Source organism: Buteo buteo, chromosome 4 (assembly GCF_964188355.1).
Source record: "Buteo buteo chromosome 4, bButBut1.hap1.1, whole genome shotgun sequence".
NCBI lineage: Eukaryota > Metazoa > Chordata > Aves > Accipitriformes > Accipitridae > Buteo > Buteo buteo.
The window spans coordinates 66,432,181-66,448,158 of record NC_134174.1 but is presented as its reverse complement, the minus strand read 5'-3'; the positions used below and the strand labels follow the sequence as shown (position 1 = coordinate 66,448,158).

Below are 15,978 nucleotides of genomic sequence, written 5' to 3'. Positions count from 1 at the left end.
GCAGAGGATGAGTCTTACCCAAGCGCTGCAGCATTCATAAACCAGGGAAGGCTTAAGACTTTTATTAGTAAGTAATTTGGCAGGTTACAGACCTGATCTATTCTATGTATGTGACTCAGTGAGGTACTGTAAAATAGTACTTCCATTTTGTTACAAGGAAGCAAGAAGAGGTTACACAACTTCCCCCACAACCACAGGAACAGACAATTAACTGGTTCTCAGGGCTTATGCTGAGGCTTTTCTTGTCAATTGGCTGACAGTCATGGGCCTGCAGAAGCACACAGTGGTATCGATGCTAGCAGCTGCTTCTGAAATCAGCAGGATAAGGGAAGGTGTAAATGGTGTTTTTCTTCTGGCTACTTTCTACAGCGCTCATTTTGGTTTGGGTTTGTTTTTTTTTTTTTGAAATTGCAGAAAAACCCACTGCCCCTACAACCCCCACCCCTTTCCATTCTCCTCTTCTGTATTAGGTTTACGTGGCAAGGTTTTGGTAGCTGGGGGGGCTACAGAGGTGGCTGCTGTGAGAAGCTGCTGGAAGTTTCCCCGATGTCCGATGGAGCCGATGCCAGCCGGCTCCGAGATGGACCCGCCGCTGGCCAAGGCCGAGCCCATCAGCGATGGGGGCAACTCCTCTGGGAGAACAGATTTAAGAAGGGGGAAAACCCCTGTGCAACTGAGGAGAGGAGTGAGAACCTGTGAGAGCCCCAGCCCTGCAGCCCCCCAGGTCAGTGCAGAAGGAGGGGAGGAGATGCTCCAGGTGCCAGAGCAGAGATTCCCCTGCAGCCCATGAGGAAGACCATGGTGAGGCAGGCTGTCCCCCTGCAGCCCAGGGAGGTCCACGGGGGAGCAGATCTCCACCTGCAGCCCAGGGAGAGAGGACCCCATGCCGGAGCAGGGGAAGAGTGAGGAGTCCTCCCCGTGAGGAGGAGGAAGGAGCAGCAGAGACAATGTGTGATGAACTGACCACAACCCCCATTGTGGGGGGTGGGGTGGGGAAGTAGAGAATTCAGGAGCAAAGCTGTACCTGGGAAGAAGGGAGGGAGTGGGGGGAAGGTTTTTTAAGATTTAGTTTTTATTTCTCATTATCCTTCTCTAACTTATTACCAATCAAATCAGTTTTCCCCAAGTGGAGTCTGTTTTGCCCGTGATGCTAATTGGTGAGTGATCTTTCACTGTCCTTATCTTGACCCACAAGCCCTCTGTTATATTTTCTCTCCCCTGTCCAGCTGAGGAGGGCAGTGACAGAGCAGCTTTGGTGGGCACCCGGTGTCCAGCCAGGGTCAACTCACCACACCTTCCTTCCTGAAGTGTGCCTCCTCCCTCTGATTTTCTCAGGAGAAAGCAGTGCCTTTCAGCGTGGATCAGTGCAGTGCCTGTAAAATGCATTCAGGCAGGCAAAATCTCTTTTAAAAAAAACTATTTAGGGAGTTTCAGTTCCAGAAGGACCAGAGATTACACTCTAGTCTGACACTTTTCTTTGGGACAGACCTTCTAGACTGTCCCTCGTGAATGAAGTGAAAACTGCAGCGCTGCGTGTGCTGACCTCTTGCATTAAGACAGCCTGCTAGATTGGATCTGATCAATCGGTTTCAGCTAGAATTTCCCCTTACCATCAGGAATGTGCCAGCAGCTGTCAGAGCAGTAGACTGTTCTCTAACCAGGAATTTCTCTCTTCTCTGCAGCCAAAACACTGTTACTGATCTCAGCAGTCTTCCTTAGTCACCCCTCAGCTCCTCTGCTCTGAAGAGATTTTTGTCATGAACATATTTGTTCTACCCCTCACCCTTGCCAACCTTCCCAGTGACAACAATTTGAAGCTTAGTGCTTTTAGCCTTCTTACTTCAGAAACCCACTGATCAATTTTCTGCAGCTTTGACCTCACCAAAAGTGAGGGGATGTAAGGGGTGTTGCATGGAGCCAGCCCTGAGGTGGAAGGCAGGAAAAGACACAGAACCCCAAGGCCCCAGTCTGCTTTCTTTCTGAAGTCAGTCATTCCAAATCAGAAGCAACAGATACATACGATCTTTCCTCCTTTCACAAGGTGCTTTTGCTTCTCTCAGGTGCATTTATGCTCTGTGTTGCATCAGAAAGATCTGATTTCTTCTGAAGACAGATCTAAGGATGCACTTGTAAAACCATGTTTAAATTGTCAGGATAGAAATGTCTACAAACTGCAGTTTTCTGGGTGAAAACACACCCCATGCAAAAAAGCATGGGTCTGTATCTCTCACCATGAGAGTAGGAATCACCTCCTCAAAACAAGCAACTGAAACAGTGAATTCACTACTTGCGTCTAAGAATAGAGATTAAAAAAACCCCACACGTGCATGTGTACACACATGTAAAAACTGTTCCTACCTTTAAATAAACAGTGTGTTTTATATAATAATGCACCACATTTGTAGAAAAACATTAAGACATCAGATGTTATATTTTTGAAAACTTCAAATAATACACATTTCCAAAAAACAGAGTCCTCGCATGGTTGATAAGACTACACTCATTTGTTCGGCCTGATTTTACAGATTTTTTCCAGCCCCCGCTGCCTTTCAACTAGTTTTAATTCTGTTGAGCAGTTTGCTTCTCTGATGAGGGTCATAAGAGTCATAAACAATAAAAACAAAGCAGACCAATTCATGAGTTTTTATTTAATAAATAAATTTTTATTTAAAAATATGCTCTCATTTATTCACAGTTTCAAGTCTGAAAAAGATAATACTACTCTTGATCAATTCAAACACAGCTAAAACCATTCACTTTCTGGGGTAAATGAAGTCCCAGTGATGGCTAATATTTGCAAGAGTCTTGCATCAAAGCTAGAAAGGCACACATTTTTGTGCAGGATAGTAACTGTAATAGAAGTAGTGTGTCCACATATTCAACAGAAATTTCCTTGTTGGACTTCAGTTCATGTTACTGGTTAAAGTGTTTCAATGAAGCCTTGCTTACAAAGTATATTTCATTAAATATCAAACCAGAACAACTGTGAGATTACATTTTTATGCAAAACGTTTACATCACTGCAAAGCCCATTATCTGTAAGAGAAAAATCATGACTTTCTCCAACGTGAAAAATTGTTATGCTTATATCCAGAACCCCAAATTGGCATTTCAAACAAAGAAACGCTAGTAACCGAACCACTACAGAGTTCTCGCAGGATAGAAAGGAATTCCTGTTCTTTCCCAGATGTACAGTGTAACCACACAGGCGATATTAATTGCCTTCAATAAATACAAATATCACATGGGAAAAAATACCACTGATCCCATGCATAGCAAGGCACTGTTTCTGCTATTTTGCAGCATTTCAGTCACTGAATTCCTCCATTACTAGCTTCGTTATTTTGAGCCAGCTGTTCCAGTAAATTTAAGATTACCTCTATTCGTTCTAGCAGAGTCATACTTTTGTTAGCAGTTGCGCGCAACAGCAGGGAGTAAACTTGCTTGTTTGTTTTAAGAACAACTTCTTCTTCATTAATGCCCCTAAAAAGAAAACAGATAATACAAACTATTAACCTGACCACAATATTTTATTCTGCAAATTATCAAAACAATTATTACATAACAACATCGATGACCACCTCCGTGAAACCACATGGCTGGCCTTTTTGATTTGATTCTCTTACGTCCTCAGTTCTTATTTCCTACCATTTCACAGCACTGCAGTCAGAGCCTCTGTTTATACTGCAGGAGGGATAAGGCGTTCTGATTTTTATTCGGCTTCAGTCCATCTGATTAACTCATAATCCCAAGTCATGTCATAAACCCTCCAAATCCAGCTCTCCACGCCAAAACTCTGTACTTTTGTCTACGTTAGTGTCTGATCAGATCATGCCAAACGCAAACAGACACCTGAACACTCGGGAGACACGGTCTCTTTGCTACCCCCTGCCATGAGCTCTCCCCCTCTAAACCACTACGGACATCATTTTCCCATTCAAGACTGAAGGCCATGATCTGGCCTCATTCTCTCAAGTTCCACACATCTAAGCTATTTCCCTACTATAGAGACTTTTCCATGTTCAATACCTCTGCACAAAAGAGCTTCTCTCTTTCGCCAGTCTGCAGTCTAAGCTCCCACCAATTTTCTCCATTTGACAAATACCATTGTAAATCCCTTATCAGACAAGTGCTGGTCTTCTGCTTCAGCACTGTCACCCCTCCTCTCTGCCACCCTGCTCTGCTACATTTAATGTCCAAGACTAATAAGTAAGTGAACCAAACCAGAAAAAATAAAAATGCTGCCATTGATATTATAAATAAATAAAGCATGTACGTGCGCAAGCAGCAGTCAGTTTAATTGCAAATGCTTTGGGAATTACCAAGAAATGGTGAAGCAAATTAAATTCATAACACTTGGCAGAAATCAGACAGGTTTGTTTATTAAACAGAACAGGTAGTCAATAAAAAGCCACTGAAATGCAAAGTATTTCCAGGATAAGTTACAACAATTCCCAGAATGAAACATTACTTTCAATTACTTCTTTCCTCCAATTTACATAGCCAAGTTCAGTTATGCTTATGTATTTAACTTTTAAAGGGTAAAACTCTGATTTCATCCAGTTTTATTGCTAGTCTGCAAGTTTCACTATCAAACATCAATTTTACCACATGTTCTCCTGTTCTCTGCCAAAGTGCATCTGAGACCCTGAAATAGCATTCATGAGCTCCAATTTCCTCCCTTTTCAGCCTATTATTAAAACAGAAGGCAGACATTATCTTCTTTTACAAAGCAGAATTGAGGAAACGTACGCAAGATGTACACAAGGTACTAGAAAGGTTGAACAAAAGGTAGTTTTAAGCTTAGCCTCAATCCACCATCGTTTAAAAGAGTTTAACATGTTACAGCAACACTCCCATTTCACAGTATTCAAATTAAAACTGTAACGCGTTCCATATATGGAATCTTCAGTACAAAATCCCACCCGGGAGAGACAACGATGAGGAAGTAAATGGGGAAAAAACCCACAAAACAAAAAAACAGCAGTTTTTTGTTTTACAACATTTACCCATATCCTAACAGAACTAAAACAATTTACTCCATTACTTGGGAAATCTGCTTGGTTACATATAAATTATACTTTAATCCTCTGCATTTCACATATTCAGATTGCCACCTTGTGGAAGGTCTTTTTTAAAAAGTGAAAGCACCAAACAATGCACCTAAACCACTGCTAAGAAAGCACACAGGCTTTCTTCTCATCTCATGTTTTTCTATTTATCAGTCTCCTACTATCAGCAGACAAGTTACTGTGCAGAATAAATTCATTTCACAGTTTACTTCTAGCAAAATACCACTTGCATCAGCAATGCTTCAATCTGAAAAACTATTAACTTCCAACAATAAAAGAATTCTGTAGAACTATATACTAGAACTAATGACACATTTTCATAAATTAACTTTATATAACATTAGGAACAGCAGTAGTATGCTGCTGTAACTTCTGCAATCACACACATTTGCTGCTCAGGGAATAAAAGGTATTTTTTGGATCCCAAAAGCAACAACACACACATTCAAATCTAACCAACAAAAGCAATAGTGGTGGTGCTAAGAATTCCACTGCCGTACCTAATGCCAACAACACTTCAAGGTCAACACAAAAAGGATAAGCCACGTTTGTTTTCAATTGCGGCAGCAAGACAGAAGACTGTTTTTCACTGCACTCCATTAGGCATTAGAAAAATTCCTTAACGCCCACAATTATCTTCCCCACATACATCCCTCTCTATTTACAGCGTTACTGATGTGCCTACATTTATTCTGAAGTATTTTGCTTGCTAAACTATGCTGTCACTGATATATTTTATCATCAAGATATATCAAAAGATCAGCAGTACACAGTAGTTTCTCCCCCACTAACTTTGAAGTGCTCTGTCACAGATGAAGACCAATGTCAATTAAGATAAAGGACACCATATACATGTACCTCATTCCCTGAACAAACATTTTGATTAAAAAAAACAAGCCAGTCAATGGGAAGTATGCCAGCAAAATTACGGCAGTACAAGTTAAACTGCTTTGTGTATGAATTTATACCTGTGAAGGACACAGGATTTATATCCTCTAAAGGGTAAGTTAGATATCACAGAGCATGATAAAGCATCAGTGATTCATAACTGTACCATGCATTTCAGACGACAATTACAAACTATTATTTGCCTATCTGAATACAGCCATTCAAGTCTGACTTCTTTGTCCTCGCTCAGTCCTGGACTGCTATCATGAAAGAGGAGAGAAAAAAAGCTGTCTAGACACACTCAGTAAAGATGTTTCTTGGTCATTCCCTCGATTGCACACAAAAAAATAGAAAACTTGCAAAATTTAGACTATCAAGGCATATCTCGGCTCCTTCTCCACACAGAAGAGTCACCTCCATAAAAGAATAAGTATCACACTGTCTAGCATGCTTAAGTGTACATAGTTTGTATGGATTTATGGATGAGAATCACATCTAAGCACACATATCTAGGTTCAACTTACCCAATTTTTTTTTTGGTTGAAGTTAACAATTTAATGGATTGGAGGAGAAGGAATGACATTCTGGACTCAAAAATACTAAGCAGTTTCAATACTTCTTCTTTGTTAAGGCCAGTAGGGGAATCATTAGGTGACACATTCTCAGCACTACTTTTATCCTTGCTTTTCTACAAGAGGAAAACAGAAACCATTTCACTCAACCCCACCATTAAAATGCACTGCAGTCACGTCATACAACCACACTTGCAGGTTAGCTTACTCTTCACAGGAGTGGTACCAACATCACAACTGCTATGACACCCTGTTTATGAGGCTTCATAAAGTAGTACAGGTAGTTAACAAGTAGCTAACAAGTAGTTAACTTGTGTACAGTGTGGATATGAGCTATGCCCACTGCCTGTGTTGTACTTACATATTGGAGTATTTAGTTATAAAAATGTCAGGAAAATATGGACTTGACTATGACATCTGTTGCTCAAATTGTCAGCAAGGGATGAACACATGTCAGCATACATTGCAAGTAATATAGGCATCAAGAACCTATTAAAACTAGCTAGAGATAACCTCCTACACTTTAATATTTCAATATTAAATATACTATGTAGAGACAATCCCCATTTATATTGTACATACATTCTTAAGTTCTTTAGGAAGACTTTTAAGGGATAATACAGAGTTCCACAGAAACACATTCACTCAGACAGTCACTCAGTATACATCCATATACAAACATGTTTTAATCCATCTCCAGATCATGTTCTAGAGTAACTTTTTTTATCCACTTCCACTTAAAGGCTAGAAGAGAACCCTGTCCACACTATTTAAGCAACTAGCTCTACTGAAAAGTAACCAAGCAATAACTTAATTGCCAAATGACCAGTTTTACATGAATGTAAGAGATACAAGGGAGCAGATAATCAGACCACTTGACTCTTTTTTTACCTGTTCGCTTTCTGCCACTAGCTCCTTTCTGATGAGCTGGAATGCACCCTTTGCTTTCACCATTATATCTAGGGCCCCAAACAAAGTCTTTAATTTCCCAGCACTGCTGTTCTGACCTAAAAAAAAGTAAAAACAAAGGACACAAATGGCTTATGTTATGGATTGTACTTTTTCTTCCATCCAAAGATTTCAACAGTTCTCATGAGAAAAGCACGTACTGTCCTAGTCAACTGAAAACTGGTAAGATAAAAATGTCTCTTCTCTCTTGAAGAAAATTCTATTCTGAGAAGCAGATTACTCCTGCTCTCATATACAAAGTTATCTAAAAATGAAATTAAATAGATAGTGGTACTTTGGAAAGCTGTTGTAGTAAGACAGAGCTAGACTTACTTGCCATCTGGAATTCTGCAAATGCCACTCTTTCCAGCTGCACACGAAGAAACTCACAGGGTGCATCCTTCAAGAGTTGGAAGAGTCGTACTGCCTTACTATAATGAAGATCAGCAAGTACTCGGTGTTGTTTCCTCAAATGTTCATCACCAACCTGCACTCAAAGTAGGGTACATAGTAAATCCCAGAGAATTTGTATGTCCATGAGGTAACCATTAGAAAAAAACCCTGCATATGTTGGTACATGAGGTACTAACAATTGTTCCCCAGCTCATTTCATAATGGTTCATCTAAAGGTCTGCACATTTCTAGAAGACATCATCAGCCTGCCATCTTTGAAGCTATTGTAATTTCATAGCTAATGCTAACAAATTCACACCAAGTTGAATTAAGTTAACCGTAAAGAATAGTAATTTGGAAAAAAAAATCAAAAAAAATCAGAAAGTGACATGCAAGTCTACACTAAGGTGTTAATAAATCATATGCTAATGTTCTAGAAGAGGGCTGTCTGCTTATATATCAGAAGAGTGGCTGGGATACAAAACCAAACCAAAGAAAATATTTATCATCAATGCTTCTGTTATGAGAGAATAGAACTACTTAGAATAGACAGAACCATAAAGCTCAATACACTCTATAAAAGACAGACTGCTCTTAAAAGTAACATTATATTTCACAATGATTTGCAAATAAACCACCTCATATTTCTTTGGTTAAATCCTTTAAATAAATATACCCCAACTACAGGTAGAAGGATAAATATCAATCTCCACACACATTGGACATGTTAAGTGTGGAACCTATACAGAAAAACAAAACAGTTTGTACTAATACCTGGTTTCTCAGGCAACTGTGGTACATTGAAGCAAGCCTGTGGTGGATGGTTGCAGCCCTGTATTGGCAGAGAGGCTGTCGTGCAGACACTGTATCAACATCGCAGTATTTCAGGGACTTCTTCATGGCCTCACTAACTTCTTTCTCTATCTACAAAATAAAACAAAAAAGCGTAGTGTGATTACTTTGAAACTAGAACACCACTATGTGCAAGTGTAAGGGTTAAATCTCTATTTGCGGCATTATCTTTTCATTAAGCAAAACCTTGAAAATGCAAGTGACTTAACATTTTATAGTTTGCAAGAACTTCTTCAATCTAATGAAGGTTTACAAGTTATTCCAATATCAATTTTGCTCACTGTTTAGTTTTTCAGGAAGACAATAGCGTATTTTACCAGATGTTGTCACAAATGCTCTTCGTTACCTGTTCCTGAGCCTTTCGAGATAGTGGAGCATAATCCTGCTGTAGAGTTGCCATAGTGAAATATGTAGTAGACAGCTCCCAGTTCACAGAATCCCAAACAGCTGGATGCACATCTCTCTTACCCAGTGATCTTAATGCCTTCAGATAGTAGTCAACAGCCTACAGATTATAAAATAATATACACACATGGTTACCGCTTTACTCATTCTCAAGGAAGCATTCCAGAATAATCTGTCTGAGCCTTCTTCAGTATTTTCCTTACACCCATTTTGGTCATAACTTTAATCCTGACCATGCATTTCTGTCTGCTTTCTGTGTGGTATTGCAGTCAGTTAAACATCAGGATCTGAAAGTCACAGCGTTTCATATACCACAGCAATGGTAGCAAACCTCAACAACAATACTGAAGCCTATACAGCAAGGATTAAGATAATACGAAAGCAGGAGAGGTATCCCAAGTTATTACATCAAGACTTACAGATATTTACAAATATATTTACAAATGTTCTATGGTAAAAGGCATATTAGGGTATGGGCCGTTCTAAAAATAGTATCATGTTACCTTATTATAATAAAGTGCCTCTTCTGGGGAAAACTCTCTTTTGAAGTCACCTTCAGTTGCACAGTGCGCTTGAGCACAAATTCGCATCAGTCTTCCCGTGTTGCACAGCAGCAGAGCAGCATTGGTTGCATCATCAATTGACTCAAAATTCTGAATTCCTTCTTCAAAGCAAGAGAAGCTTTTCTTCCAGAGTTGCTGCTCTGTCGTCGATACATTTTTACTCACTAGGGTTAAGACACAAGACTTACCACCTCATTCAAATTCTTGAAATATACTGAACAAACATTTCCATTATGTTCTTTTTCTCGTTTTAGAGTTTAAGGGCGGTAAATGATTCTGAAGACCCAATTCACGGAAAATACTCTTAAGAAAACCTCAAACATTAAAGTCTTAATACCTAAAGTGCACTATTACACATACTATACTTTCAAAAGAATTGTGACAACATGACAGACAAAAATCAGGGTAAATTAACAGGATAAACATAGTTGGTTTTTTTTTCTCCACAGTAATATTCTGGGTACCAGTTACTTCTATAAACATACAGTATGAAATAAGTAAAAAGTGACTTTTACAGGCAAGTGATATTCAGTATTTGAGCTTTGACTTCAGCTAAATAGCAGTTCTGCAAAACCACAGAGATTATGAAAAATTACAAAATTAAAAGTCCAACCCCAAATCCTTCAAATATTAATTGGACAAAGGTCACAGAAAAAAGCCAGTATTTGCAAGACTGGAGCTGTTTACAATGGACCATCAGCATTTAATTTGTTCTAGCTCATATAAAACTCTTACTTGTTGTCCTGGTTTTGGCTGGCATAGAGTTAGTTTTCTTTTTAGTAGCTGGTATAGTGTTATGTCTTGGATTCAGTATGAGAAGAATGCTGATAACACACTGATGTTTTCAGTTGCTGCTAAACAGTCCAGGATTTTTCAGCTTCTGATGCCCAGCCAGCAAGAAGGCTGGAGGGGCACAAGAAGCTGTGAGAGGACACAGCCACGACAGCTGACCCCAACTGGCCAAAGGGATATTTTATACCATGTGATGTCATGCCCAGTATATAAACTGGGGGGAGCTGGCCTCGGGGACGGATTGCTGCTCGGGAACTAACTGGGCGTCAGTCAGCAGGTGGTGAGCAATTGCATTGTGCATCACTTGTTTTGTATATTCCAATTATTTTTTTTATTATTATTGTTATTATTATTATTTTCTTCCTTTCTGTTCTAGTAAACTGTTCTTATCTCAACCCACAAGTTTTACTTCCCCCCCCCAATTCTGTCCCCCATCCCACTGGGTGCTGGGGGCAAAGTGAGTGAGTGGCTGCGTGGCGCTTAGCTGCTGGCTGGGGTTAAACCATGACACTTGTAGACAAGACATTATTGGTTTTGCTTTCAAAGAAACAAAAACCCACCAAACACCTTACCCTACCAGGTTGCCCTTAGGCAACCTCCATTTCCTAAAAAAAAAAACCAAAAAAAACAAAAAAACCCAAACCAACCAAACAAAAAAAAACACCACAAAAAACTAAACACAAAAAAAACCCGAACACAACAATACAAAACCCAAAGAAACAAAGAAAAAAAAACCCCAAAAAACAAAAACAAAACCCAAGAAAACCCAAAAAAGCAAAGCCTCCAAGGATTTACTTACCAAAAAATGTATAGACTGACTTCACTGAAACTGTTCTTATGTTTAAATTAAGTTTACGCTTGTTCATGCTGGGCTAAACCAAACACATCAAGAATGCAACATGCCCTCCCTTCTATAACTGAGTTGGTTTTAAGTTTCCATCATGTTTTTTGAGGGCATTCTACACACTTCAAAAGAATTTCTCCAAAGCTATAGATTCCATTATTCAGTTTAGGCTCAATTAAGTACAATGTACAAGCCACAGTAAATCTATTGTAGACAAATATTTACAATGGACATTAAAGTTACATAACATCAATTACAGAAAAGTATTTACTACTAAGTTCTTTAAATGTCAACTTTGTAATCAGAAATACTCAAGATTTCTCGCACTATTAGTGAACATGATCATTATTGTAGCTCCGTGAAATAGTAAGAAGCGGAAAAAAAGAATACTTGCCCAGCCTCTCAGTCTGCACTGCAGCAGCCTGGTTCATGTAAAACACTCCAATCTCGTTCCTGATATTGCCCATCCTCTTTAGTACCTGTATATGCTGCTCTGGATTTTGGTTTTTTAGATTACTAAAAAGTAAAATTTCATAAGCTGCTTCGTAACATTTACAGCTGACAGAAAGTTGGCATTCCAAGTCTGTAGACAAATCTGTAGCCCAGGCAAACACTAGAAAACAAAATGCAAAGCCTGCATGTCAAACAGTATTTCCAAACAAACTTACATCTGTGATAGTCTAGAGGAAAATGCCAAAAAAGATGACCAAGTATAACAATCATGTCAGAACAATCCCACAATTTCTGCAGATAAGTAAAATTTACCCATTACTTAAACAATGTCTCCCATTATTTTACAGCTTCAGGCATGTCATACAATACCTTGACAACCTCCTTACGTATGACAGGCACAATAAGCTTTCTCTGAAGAAAACAGAACTGAAGCTTAATAAACCCTCCTCCAGAAATGTTACTAGTGCATGGTTCTGAGGAAGCACAATGAAATTATTTATGTCTGTCACATAACTGCATTATGGCAGTTATCTTGTATCAGTATCATACCTTGGCACCTGGATTCTCTATGAAGACTGTGTAATATTTCCTGATCTTCTTTTGTCTGGTAATTATACTCTTCAAGATACGCAGCTCTGTTGTTTGCATTCTGAGCAAGCATTAATTGGATATCTCCACAAAGGGTTAAACACTGACAAAGAAATACTAACACTTCGGGAAGCATGCTGGCGCAGAGACAACAGTAGGTATCTATTAGAAAAAAAATTCCATGGATGAGGGAGCAGGAAAGAAAAGAATTAAACATCAAAAGGTTTGACACAGACTGACAATATAATCGGGTTTTATGTAACCTGTCACACTTATTCTCTGTATGCAGACAACACATGTTCTTCTAAGAAGAACTAACCTATTTTAAAGTCATAGTTGCTCTACACAGCTGACAGTTTGAAAAAGAGCAGCTATGTTGACCAAGATGAGCAGTGTATCTGGTAATTACAAATGCTAATCTTAGATTTGACTGAAGGAAAACCAACTTTCTACAGATTAACTCAAATGAGATATAGCATGAAAAATTAAATTCCACAACGTACAGTTTAAACTCCATTCTCAAGTCTTTAAAAGACTGAAAGCTGAAGAATGCTTTGAGTTATTGATAAGCATATTGATGCTTTGTGTTAAGATCAAGCACTCTTGCTTTATAAGCCTCCTCCCACCCCAAGCCCTACAAATACTGAAGCAAAATAGCAGCACTACAGTACTAAGCTAATAGCATTTTCTGATTAGTTATTCTCATTATGGTAGTAATATTCTGAACAGCCTGATTTTCCTTCCTTCGTTTTCCTCAGTAATACTTGAACATGTATTTCATTTTAGAGGAGCATCCAATTCAGCTGATGAACAAGTTTGGTATTTCTGAGTCAGGAATATATTTAAATCAAATGGGAACCACCAGGCATTTCCAGGCAAAAAACATCTGCTTGCAGCGATAGCACTTAGACCGCAGAATACTGTCTTGGTCTTGGCACCAGGACTGACTCTCCCAGCTTCAAATGCTCTGAAGCTCCAAATCTGCACTCTAAGTTTCCCAATCTGTCAAAATGGGAGCACCTTTCTACCAGTGACAGGAGTTATTCTTACTACAGACTTCCCTGCTGAATAATGAGCTAGACGCTTAGTTTAACTAAACACACGGTTGTCAGACTTGTCACTGCATGCCACTAGGATAAATCATGCACAAGAGAAGTATCTGATATCATGAGAGGTTTATACAGGCAATGGTACAGATGACAAACACAATCTAGCAACTTACCATGGCACTGTAAAGCCAGCTTGATGTATCGTAATGCTCTCCCATATTTCTGTAGAATCATAGCAGCATCAGATAGGACATAATAAGCCCTTGATGACTTCAGAATGAGCTGGAGTTTCATTTTATATTGCCACGATCCAGGAATCATTCCTGACTGACTGCAATGCTTACCCTTCTGAAATGAGCCCACTGTAACATGGAACAGAACCTCATCAGTAAATCTCATCTCCATAACATATGCCAGAGGTTGGACACAACTTCATCAGCATACAGACAGAATGTAAACTGCCTTATTACAGCTCTGCACAAGTAGAGTTATGCCAACTTGTCTGCCGCTACATTTTTCATCTGCAAAATGGACCCATTACTTGGAACTTTTCCACATACTCCACCTGATAGTGGGATGCTCGAACACAGTAGGCACAGTGACAATGCAGCTAACCTCTCACGCTTTAAACAGCCACTGTACCTGTGTCTCAAAAACTAAGACTATTCCGTTAGGTAGCAGTAGAAAAGAACAGGAAAGCCACAGGCAGAGTTTGCCATGTTCTCCACCAAATCCTTAGGATATATGCTCTGCTTCTTTATGAACAGTCTCAAAGTGAGAAGGACTCCATTTGTGGGTTTAGCCTCCAGCACAGGAGGAACTGGATAACCCGGTCCTTCCCACAAGAAAAAACAATGTCCGTCTCACACTCATTTCAAGACATTCTCAGCATGAGATTATGAAGGTTCCTTCTTCAGTGCTGCAGCAGTTATGGAACCAGAAAGAACAGGCCACTGAGTTTAAGTGTACCAATGGACAGAATTTTGTCCTGACAATATTTGCACAAAGAAATGAATCTCTTGTTTACAGGTGGCCCTACAAGGCCTGACTTGCAAGCCCGCTATCTTTAGTAAGTTATAGAAGAACTACATGTTTACATTAGGACAAAGACAAATCTAATACAGTAACACCTCATGCAGTTGAAGACACAGAATGCACATACACTGTATCTATATACTAATCAGAAGTAGTTTTCTTCAAGAATTAAGAGCACTTATCCTTTCTGTATCTATGTAAACATACACATGCAGCAGAAAAACTACGTAATTTGCATGGCAGACAACAAACCAACCCACACAGTGGAGAAGCAAAAGTTTCTCCCCTCTGTTTGAACTATTTTTCTCTAGGCTGAATTCAATCCTTATGACCTAAGCGAGTAGCACCATTGCTACTTCAGGGAAGAACTCCAGCACAGCTCCAGAAATCAACCAAAGTATTTTTTTCTGATCTGTGCTATATTTATCTCCTACAACCCCCAGGAAACACTTGTTTCTAAACAGAAAAAGTTATCGTGTGGACATTCTCCTTGCCAGCTGTCAAGCAGCCGCAATGTTCCATCAGTTCCAAATTCTTCTGAAGGCAGAAGACAAGAGCCTGGCTGCAGGAGAGCTGAAATAAGCACACTGTTCTTGCTGAGCTGACCTACGTAAAATTTCTCAGTAGGTCTCGGTAAAAATTAGTCTCCAGTCCATATTAACAGTACCGTGCAGAATTTATGTAAGCTTAATATAATATAACTTTCTGATGGAGGTGTTAAATTCTGTGGTCACATATCTGATAAAAACTAAGAAAGTATGCATACATCTCCAGGTCATTGACATTCAAGAGACAATCACAAAATTGGAAGTGAAACATGAGAACACTTAAATGAATAACTCGGAACTGAACTTGCTTACTATTTAGAGATTTTCAAAGGGGGAAGGGAGGAAAAAAGAAAGAATAAAGAATTGTAAAAATATTGAAGACTTAAATTTCTTTCTGAGTTTTGCTTGAGAGAACTGCAGAGAACTCTACTACCTTCAGAAGAGTCTACGGCACTCCAGAGAAAAATAAAATACAGACTATAGTCTGAAACTTCCGGAGATTGAGTATTTAAGCAAACAAAATATCTTTCATTTTGTGCTTGCTTCCACAATTGTAGAGGTACAAGAAAGAAAACAAAATCCTAGTTAGCCTTTTATATGCAGTTCAGAAGCAAGCATAATGTAGCAGAAAAAACTGCCAGAAGTAAGAAGTTCTTCCACAAAACTTCCAAGTCACAAAAAAAGAATGAGGACTGTTTTAAAAACAACCCACACGACTTACGGGGCTCCACATACCAAACTCCAAAATACTAAGCCCTTATGGAAGTCATCTGCAAGCCATATCTAAATAGGGTCCAGTAAAATTATGTGTTTACTAATAAAGGATGCTTTGATATGCAAAAATATCCCAAATGAGCTATTCTTTTCATACTTAAAAAGGAACAGACTGTTCTCCAATTCTCAGTATACTGCTTTTGCTTATGCAATCGTGTAATTAGTGACTTCTAAGTACACTGTTTTGACAATCAAAATAAAG

General features: G+C 39.1%; 1 protein-coding gene across 3 annotated transcripts in view; it reads right to left on the bottom strand.

Moving 5' to 3' along the window:
* Positions 1-2,637: 2,637 nt before the first annotated feature.
* The window catches only part of EDRF1 (erythroid differentiation regulatory factor 1), a 26,760-nt gene continuing 13,419 nt past the window's right edge, over positions 2,638-15,978 (bottom strand). For all 3 annotated transcript variants that reach the window (XM_075026595.1, XM_075026596.1, XM_075026597.1), the window contains 10 exons: positions 13,593-13,781; positions 12,332-12,532; positions 11,720-11,942; positions 9,634-9,853; positions 9,072-9,230; positions 8,648-8,797; positions 7,814-7,967; positions 7,424-7,539; positions 6,485-6,648; positions 2,638-3,483 (listed from right to left, as the gene is read on the bottom strand). In XM_075026595.1, coding sequence (XP_074882696.1) covers positions 3,312-3,483; positions 6,485-6,648; positions 7,424-7,539; positions 7,814-7,967; positions 8,648-8,797; positions 9,072-9,230; positions 9,634-9,853; positions 11,720-11,942; positions 12,332-12,532; positions 13,593-13,781 — 1,748 coding nt within the window. In that variant the 3' untranslated portion in view covers positions 2,638-3,311. The remainder of the gene's footprint in view (positions 3,484-6,484; positions 6,649-7,423; positions 7,540-7,813; positions 7,968-8,647; positions 8,798-9,071; positions 9,231-9,633; positions 9,854-11,719; positions 11,943-12,331; positions 12,533-13,592; positions 13,782-15,978) is intronic.